Below are 9,545 nucleotides of genomic sequence, written 5' to 3'. Positions count from 1 at the left end.
TGTTACAAGCATAATTTTCCATTACGTCTGACGCTGAGATAAGCTTTCACTGCTTTTCCGTCGTCTTGTTTTCAACTATTTTGTTTTTGGGCATCACTAATGTACACTCACACAACTGGAGCAAATACTTTCAACAACATGCACGATTCTATAGCAAGGGTCGGGAACGTTTTTTTTTTGGCTTAGAGAACCATGAAAGCCACATATTTTAAAAGCCATATCATATTTTTGTGTGCATTTTTAAGCAAGATCTACCATTAATGCAACATCTGGTGCTGCATGGTTTTGCATGGTTCTCTAATATTTCTTTCTTTTCGCCATCTTCAAAAGGGTTTGCTCTGCAGACTCAGTTAGCTGACTATTTGATTAATGAGGAAAAAACACATTTTATTGTGTTAAGAAATGTCTGAGAGCCATATGCAGTCATCAAAAGAGCCACATCTGGCTCCCGAGCCATAGGTTCCCTACCCCTGATCTATAGCTTATCGGTAGGTAGCAGATGGGCAGGGGTGAAGGAAAATAAATGAGGCTGATCCATGAGGTTACGCGGGGAACTCTCCATTTTTGTGTTTACAGTGGCTAATATTTAACAATTGTAAAAGCAATGATGTGTAAGATATCTAATGGCTGCCCGGCTGGGGAACAAACAGTTTTTGTAACATGCCAAAGTGCTGAAGCCTCATGACTCTGGACCTTTTTTTTGTATTTCTGGTGTGTAATGTGACGAGCTTGCAGCTGCTGCCACGGCTCCATGGAATGATTTATGATCATGATTCTAGCAGGAGATACAGTATAAAGCTATCTGAGATGTGATGCTGTGGTTAAGTTGGTTGCGCTGGTGCTGAAAAAGGAGCTCTATCACGAACATAAAGAGTCAACGTGAGATGGATTTTGTCCATAGTAGTGGTGTGCTAGTTATACGCTACATCCAGAACAACTACGGGGAATACCGTGACTTCCTCAACCTCATTTCAACTGTGGGCGACCCCCGAAATGTATTCTCGGTTTATTTCCCCCTGTGGTTCTATCTGAGTCACAGCGTGGGCACCAAGATGGTATGGGCGGCTGTTTTTGGAGACTGGCTCAATCTCATTTTCAAATGGTGGGTCGTCACTTTTGTCACTATCTCTCTCAGCATTCGTGTGTGTATTTACTTTCAATAAGCTCTTGTTCTTTGTAGGATTCTCTTCGGGCAGCGACCTTACTGGTGGGTGCATGAAACTCAGCTCTACAACAATGATTCCTTCCCCCATTTGGAGCAATTTCACATCACATGTGAAACAGGGCCAGGTAAGAGATTAAAACATGACATGATTTCTCGTTCTGACAAAAACTGTCCCGTGATAACAAATAAATAAATGAATGCAACGATAAATAAAAATGAACCGGATCATTTTGATGACCTCCATATATTGCCATGTGCATGCGTGCCCGTTTGCCTCATCTCTCGCCTCCAAACAGGCAGAAACGCTCTGTGTATTGGTTTCAGCAAGTAGACACTTCATAGAACAACAGCGAACAGAATGAGACCTCAGGTCTCTTTGGGGGCGGGGGGCAGGGCTGCTAGCATACACACACAAAAGAGTGGCGCTTCATGAGGAGCGATGCAAGGTAACGGAGTAGAAGTTAGGAAGGAAAAAGACGCTTGTAAATTCAAATGTCACAGCCTCCGTGTGATAAAATTAATAATAAGCAAGGTGAGCCCATCAGCACTAACGAGCCAGTATGTCAAATCCATTCGAAAGTGGTAGCAACATAAAAGGCAACAAAACACCAACCCATACATAGTTCCTCATAAAAGAATTATAATGTACCTAATATTTTGATGGTGTTAATGTCATCAAGTTAAATATTTTTATTTTCTGGAATTAACGCAAATAATTTTCGACAAATTAAAAAGATTTTGCTCAGTTAAAATGAATCTAAAATTTGGTATCAATTAGGAATAATGTAGACCATGCTCAGTAAAAATGGAAATGTGTGCCTTGATATCTGACCACTATCAATGTTCTGCCGTGGTGCGCCCCGTTCCACTAACGCTGTTGACAGTGGACGCTACTTGTTATAATGCCACTCCTGTGTCCTCCAAATATTCTGTTTTTACGGGCCTCCAGCTCTCCAACTAAGATTTCCACCTCAGCTTTGGTGACGTTGCGGGTCTTCGTCTTCGGCTTCTCATGAGAAGAACCGAGCGAAATACAATCAAGGGTAATTAAATATGGACGCCACATTCATGAGCCACTTTGCACTGACCATTGATGGCGAACTGAAGGTGTGGAGAGGGCGTGACGTGGGGTGGAGTTGTGTACACACATTTGGACAGCAGGTGAAGCCCAAATTGCGTGAATGTGTGTGTACGCCCCTTTTTTTTAGGTCTGAATATTTTTGTCAGCATTTTGGGTTTTTGGCATACGCAGATTTTAGTCAGATTTCTACGCCCAGTTTTATAGATGAGGCCCCAAGTTTGTGTCTTAGGATCTTAAAATCGGCTATGAAATCGCCGCTGTTTCAACTCATTTGGAGATGGCATCAGCATTTATTGAGAACCCGGTGGAGGGGGGAGCAAGAATAATCCGGGCATCACTATGAGACTATGAGACCACACTAATCCGCTAGCATTCCTTGATGAAATTCTCTATAAGAGATATAGATTTTCAGCCGAGGGAATGCGCCACATTTGCTCTCTTTTTGCACCGAGCATGAGGAAGAAAATGCAATATGAAATATTAATTTGGCCAATGTTATCAGTTGTATATGTCACAGTGATCCTTGTGCGAGACTGGGGACAGTTGCAACAGGGGACGGTTGCAACAAGCCTTATTTGTCTAATCAGTAACATGCTAGAGTGATGACACACATACTGCACGTGCTCAGTTAGACCCTCTACTCGCCAAGAAGAAAGCGACGATATTGCGCATCTGGTCCAGCTTCTATCAAGACAAAGTTGTTTTGGAGGTATGAAAGTAGCTTTTTTCACGAGCTGTATTTTTGTCATACGATCCTAATATTTTGTATGAATTACTCCAAACCTACCTGGTTTGAATCACTGTTTTGTTGACTATTCAGCAACATTGCTTACATTTGTCAATGTCACTGTGGCTAGTTGGCACATGGTGTTTTGTCATGACTGATACTATGGGGACGGTTGCAACTGATGCAACTGTCCCCATGCTAATATCAAAATAGACCACACTAGGCACAATTAATATATTTTACTGCTCATGATGGGCAGAAAAGGGAATCATAATAAGAAATTAATGCTAATTATAAACAAAATAATTAAAACCACAAAGATCAAGATCAACATCAAACCACAAAGAAAAGTGTAAAGAAAACCAAAAAAAAGAAGAGAGAAGAATCAGACTCTGAAGAGGAAGAAGATGTCTGTTTTTTTTCTGTGAGCTAGCAGAAATGTTCTGGGTTCTGCAGAATTGTTCAGAAGCTGCTGGAATAGTTCACAAGACAACAGATTTGTTGGGGAAGAGGCGAGTGTTGTAATTTTATTTTTTAAGAATTTGTGTGCCTTTAACAAAACTTAAAAATCAAACTTTATATTCACTGGAGTTTTAAAACAATGTGAATTTTCTTCACTAAAACTGTTCACTGTTTGTTCACATGTTTAATAAATGTTTTTTGCACTCCAAATTATTCTATAGAGTTATTCTATAAAGTTTTTATAGCTTCTGTAACATTTGCACATTTACTCAAAGTAGGCCTATGTTTTACACAAAACTGAACTTATTAAATACTTTAATATTGTATACTGTGGTTATTTAAACAAAAAGCATACAATTTTGGTGAAATTTAATGTTTTTTGATATGTTGCAACCGTCCCTGATCGTCTGAATTTTTTTATTCAAATAAATATTGTGATTGATATGTTATATGTAGCCATCTTTAAATGGCATGGCTATTTAGCAGACAGATGTAGCTTTACTATGTAAAGATTTGGTGTGCCTCGTCTGAATAATCTCTGAGTAATTGAGAGTAATGTAAAAAGTGTTGCAACTGTCCCCAGTCTCCCCTACTCAGTCCATTTGTCTTCTTAGATTACAATATTGGTTTGGTTTGGTTTGGTTTAGTTTATTTGAACATGAAGGTTACAATGGAATACATCTCGTGAATCATTCTTTGACAGTTCCACATGTCCAAAAGGAGTAGGAAGAAGCAAAGCTTATTTAATCCTACCCCCCATCCATTCTACATCTTGTACAGTACATGTAGTTCACTTCCTGCATTCCATGTCATGTTTTCAGTGATAGTCAGGATAACACATAATAGATAACGGTGAGATAGCCCTCCCCCCCAAAAAAGAAAGAACATTCATAATAATGATAATAATGATGACAATACTAAATAAATAAATAAATAAATAAATAAGAACAAAGCTTTTTCTTTTTTTTTTTTCTTTTTTTCCTTTTTTTCTTTTTTTTTTAAACACAACAAAGAAAATTATAAAAAAAATAAAAATAAAAAATAAATAAATAAAAAATAAAATTTAATTAAATAAAAAAATAATAATAAAATAAAATAAAATAAAATAACAAACCTGACAGAACTATCAGGACTCTTCTGCCTTGTATTTAGCAAACATCAACTGCTTGTATTGTTTTTTGAATGTGCTCATCTCTGTACATTGTTTGAGTTCCTTACTCAATCCGTTCCATAATTTAATTCCACATACAGAAATGCTGTGTGTTTTCAGCGTAGTTCTCACGTATAAATGTTTTACGTTTAATTTTCCTCTAAGATCATATTTCTCCTCTCTGATTGAGAAATACTTAATTAGGTTTTTGGGTAACGCGTTATTATTAACTTTATACATTATTCTAGCGGTTTGAAAGTGTACTAAATCTGCGAATTTTAATATCTGTGATTTAAAAAATAAAGAGTTTGTATGTTCTCTATACTTGGCATTATGAATGATCCTCACAGATCTTTTTTGCAGTACAGTGAGTGAGTGAAGATTGCTTTTGTAATTATTACCCATATCTCCACACAATACATTAGATATGCTAATACTAAGGAACAATACAGAGTGTGGAGTGATTTTTGATCAAGAACATATTTTGCTTTATTCAACATAGAGATATTTCTCGCCACCTTTTGCTGTATATATTTAATATGAGATTTCCAACTCATTTTTTCATCTATTATAACCCCAAGGAATTTATATTCTTCCACTTTTTCAATATCCGTTCCATTAATTTGTATTTGGTCGTACGTGTCCTTTCTGCTATTACCAAATAGCATTATTTTAGTTTTACTTAAATTCAGAGATAATCTATTCTTGTCAAACCATGACTTTAATATGACCATTTCATCCTTGACCTTTTTAATGAGTTCTTGTGTGCTTTCACCAGAACAGAAAGCGGTGGTATCATCGGCGAATAAGACCAATTTTAAGTTGTTAGTTACTTTGCAAATGTCGTTAATGTACAAGTTAAACAGTTTTGGTCCCAGTATGGACCCCTGTGGTACTCCACACGTATTGTGTAGACTCCCAGATGTACTGTATATTCTCCTAGCTTTACAAATTGTTTCCTCTTTGCTAGGTAGCTTTTAACCCAATTTAAGACTGAACCTCTAATTCCGTACCTTTCTAATTTTGAAATTAAAATCGAAATAATTGTATCGAAAGCTTTTGTCAGATCCATGAATACTGCAGCTGCGCATCTTCTGTTGTCTATGGCAGTAGTGATTTCCTCCGTGATTTCCATCAGTGCCATAGAAGTTGAAATGTTGGCTCTGTAACCATATTGACTACTTGCCAATAATTCATTCTTATTAATAAATTTGTCCAACCTATTATTAAATAGCTTCTCCACAATTTTCGAGAATTGTGGTAACAAGGAAACTGGTCGATAATTTGTAAATTGGTGTTTGTCTCCTTTTTTGAAAATTGGAACCACCTTGGCTGTTTTAATTTTGCTTGGAAATATTCCAGTCTGAAATGATAAGTTACTAATATATGTTAACGGGTCTGCGATCTCATTGATGACCCTTTTAATTGTTTCCATTTCGATTCCACAATATTTGCTGGAAGAACAAGCATTCTGCAAAAAAAACACTTCTTTATCCTCACATCAAAGGAAAATATTGTCACAAAGAAAAAGTTGCTGCAAAACACGTCAACACTGCCTCCTAGTGCTCACCACGAGTAAAATAATAATATAGACAATATCAGGGGCGGATCTAGCTTTTTTGAAAAGGGGGGGTGTGGCCGAGGCCGTAGGCCGAGCCGCTGGAAATGGAGGAGGTCTGGGGTCCCTCCACAAGAAATTTTTTAAAAATTAGATCTCATTTCCTGCAATTTGGTGATATCTGAGGCCAATTTTATGTCCTTAGATTCAAGAGTTTGGAGAAACCCATTTTAGCTCAATTTCCTGAAATATTTTCCAATTTGAAGCATGTAAATTCCGAGGATTTGAGTATAATTTTATGTCGCTGGGGATCGCTTTTCTGGTTAATTTTTATTGAGAATAGACAACAGTTTTCCTTCTAGTCATGATGCCAGAACCTTTATTTTGCACCTCCACCTGAATAGCCATGTACAGCACACGTTCATGTCCAATGTAAATGATCAGCCTGGCAGTGGGTTCAGGAATAGCATGCGTCTCGGTTGCATTCTGGCATATGCGTCCACCACGCGCCCATAATTCAGAACATGTACCTTCACTGGGACGGGGTGACTGGAATCCAGGATGGTTTATCATTTTATTAGCTTTTATTGCAGCAAAAAAAATCGGGGTTGCCTCAAAACAGGTGGAGTGTACATCCCCCACACCTCCCTCTAAATCTGCGCCTGAATATAGACATATTTCAAAGATGAAAAAAGACAGTTGTTGCTCCAATTTATTAATTTTTTAAAGCGTTGATAAATGAAAAGACTAGTAGGGTAGAGTTAGTATCATAATAATTTTAACTGGCACATTTACATGCTCAGCATTATTCTGCTAGCGGTCCTCCCTCGCTCTATTGTCGGCGACAGTGTCGCTTTTGGCAGTGATAATCTTTTTGAACTCCTCATAACACCCCATAGTTATTACTTGCTCATCTTGTGTAAAATACACTGGCTGGGATAGCTTCATTTTTGTGTGGAAGTAGAATAATATGGCGTCAAACGCCCCCTTTTATGTGAACGTACACTGAGCCCATAGCCGAGAAGCGGACTTGACAAGGTAAGTTGATAACCACCAAGTACCTTTTAACTTTGTTGAGCTGCATCTTGAGCACAAAGCCCGTGTTTGTTGAGCCACTTTCCCAGCATACCCCCATATCAATTTCTGTAAGATCCCGCATTTAACAGTAAATTTCATTTTTATTGGCCAATTCTGCGATTCTGTCCATAATTCCGTTAAAACGGAAATCATAGGGTCCTACATATTATTATTATGATTATTATTATTATTATATATTATCACAACATGAGTTTATTTGGTCTCAAAAAACTTTGGCAGTAATATCGTTCACCTGCATTGTGATGCAACTAAATAAATTATTGTACTTTTCTTAAAATGAATGTTAAAATCTCGGCTCGTTCTCGCAGACCCAACCTCCTGCATCGTCTCATCTCGTGAGGCAGGAGTCTCGTGACAACCCCTACTGATTAGCTGTAATATTCGGGATAAATGAAAGACAAGAGCTGCATCAAAAATATGTTTGATATTCTAGTTACAGCTCGTTTATACAATATTTTGCTCTTCTCTGTTCAATATATGTCCTACATATTGTCAGCATTGTTATCATTTGTATTTGTTTGTAGAAGTGTATCAAATGTTTAAAAACAGTCACTTCCAACGTCTTTTGGGTGCAGGTAGTCCATCCGGTCACGCCATGGGCTCATCGTGTGTGTGGTATGTCATGATAACATCTGCTCTCAACTCGACTCAATGTTTTGCTGCTGCCAACGAGCACACTTCTAAAAGGTAGGATGTCATGTTGCTATTGTGTTCATCCATCCATCAGTCTACAGTCCACACTTTGGACTTCCCTGATCTACAGTGTTCTGCTTATTTTGTTCAGGGTACACCAGGGCACCGATAAAACCTGCAAAGCTCCCATATTTTGCCCTTCTTTTAATAGTTTCCCGTATTTTAAATTTGATGAAAGCAAGCAATACTGCCCAGTATTTCCGGAGCAGTACATCGATGCAACCCATCCTGTAACCTCCTGCAGTTGGTGTGGCTGTGCCAAAGTACGTTCCTAGACCTCACTACCTGACTCCTTAAGAACTGCACTGGACGAGAAGTTGACAGCGCAGGCTTTTAGCTCAGCAGCTAGCACTGCTGAACTCTCATTTAGCTTTGACCGGGGTTCAAGCCCCAGCAGGTCACATTGCGTGGGTGAACACTGTTACACAAAAGCATCCAGTGTAAAAACTAAGCCAAAACCATTTTTCTGATTGACTCACTGTGGTCAAAAGTGAAACACGCACCACTTTAGGCGGCCAGGTGTTTAACCAGCTCACCCGTGACCCTAAACAGGATAAGCAGTAAAGGATGAATGCATGCTGAGCCACTCAAACTGAGTCATTCAAGTGATTATTTCCCCCATTGAGGATCCACTTCTTCATTCTCCCCTTGCAGATTTTGGATTCTGAGGTCTTGCTTGTGGACCACCTTTTGGATCATCCAGATCAGTGTTTGCATTTCCAGGGTTTTTATCGCCACTCATTTTCCACATCAGGTTATCCTGGGCCTACTAGCTGGTGAGTTCTGCAACATATATTCTTCTACATGAGTTAATCTCAGAATAAATGGATAGGGTTTGTGTTTTTTTTTGGGAATATGTAGGTATGTTGGTCGGCGAGGCGTTGGAACACCTGCCTTCAGTCTGCAATGTGAGCTTGAAAGCGTACATCCAGATCACCGTGTTTCTCTTCTGCATCGCTGTTAGCTTATACCTGCTGCTCAGACTGGCCGGCGTGGATCCATTGTGGTCCGTAGCCAAAGCCAAGAGGTGGTGTGGTAATCCGGACTGGATACATCTTGATACAACACCCTTTGCCGGACTGGTGAGAAACCTGGGAGCCTTGTCTGGACTGGGCCTGGCCGTCAACTCTGACATGTTCATTCAGAGCTGTAAAGGGAAGAGCGGCTACCAAAGCAGATTCAAGATCATGTGCGTGGCCGCAACACTCACCACCCTGCAGCTATATGATTTAGTCAGAATACCCACTCATACTGAGCTGCTCTTTTATATCCTCTCATTCTGTAAGACGGCTTCCATTCCACTTGTTGTGGTTGCTGTTATTCCTTATTGTGTTCACCTGATGATGGGAAACGAAGACAGGAAACTTGTGTAAAAAAACAAAAAATAAATACATCATATATATATACTGTATATACACCTGAGTATATAGATATAGATATAGATATAAATATAGATATAGATATAGATATACAGTAGATATCTAGACCTAATCAAAATCTTAAGACCATTGAAAAATTGCTAGAATTTGCATTTTGCACATTTGGATCTTAATGAGGTTTAAAGTAGAGCTACAATATGCCAAAGCAAGAAGGGGGAGTGAGACAAAAAAC

General features: G+C 38.7%; 1 protein-coding gene across 3 annotated transcripts; it reads left to right on the top strand.

Annotated features, from left to right (window-relative positions):
• The first annotated feature begins 884 nt into the window (after positions 1–884).
• Positions 885–9,307, top strand: LOC129188237 (glucose-6-phosphatase 2-like). Of its 3 annotated transcripts, none has more exons than XM_054788478.1 (5): positions 885–1,102; positions 1,181–1,290; positions 7,817–7,895; positions 8,577–8,710; positions 8,796–9,307. In XM_054788478.1, the coding sequence occupies exons 1-5, from the start codon at positions 885–887 to the stop codon at positions 9,305–9,307; spliced, it is 1,053 nt and encodes a 350-aa protein (XP_054644453.1). The 3 variants fall into 3 exon arrangements, with proteins under 3 accessions (XP_054644453.1, XP_054644452.1, XP_054644451.1); XM_054788477.1 differs by having other exon boundaries at positions 7,817–7,913; positions 8,589–8,710; XM_054788476.1 differs by having other exon boundaries at positions 7,817–7,928; positions 8,589–8,710.
• Positions 9,308–9,545: the final 238 nt, after the last annotated feature.

This window comes from Dunckerocampus dactyliophorus, chromosome 9 (genome assembly GCF_027744805.1).
Source record: "Dunckerocampus dactyliophorus isolate RoL2022-P2 chromosome 9, RoL_Ddac_1.1, whole genome shotgun sequence".
Lineage (NCBI taxonomy): Eukaryota > Metazoa > Chordata > Actinopteri > Syngnathiformes > Syngnathidae > Dunckerocampus > Dunckerocampus dactyliophorus.
This window is presented reverse-complemented; position numbering and strand designations above follow the sequence as displayed.

Excerpts from the sequence above, each read along its gene's own strand:
- LOC129188237 (XM_054788476.1), top strand. The coding sequence starts at position 885 with ATGGATTTTGTCCATAGTAGTGGTGTGCTAGTTATACGCTACATCCAG. Across the intron at positions 7,929-8,588 it reads AACGAGCACACTTCTAAAAG|ATTTTGGATTCTGAGGTCTT; the intron begins GTAGGATGTCAT and ends CTCCCCTTGCAG. Across the intron at positions 8,711-8,795 it reads TATCCTGGGCCTACTAGCTG|GTATGTTGGTCGGCGAGGCG; the intron begins GTGAGTTCTGCA and ends GGGAATATGTAG.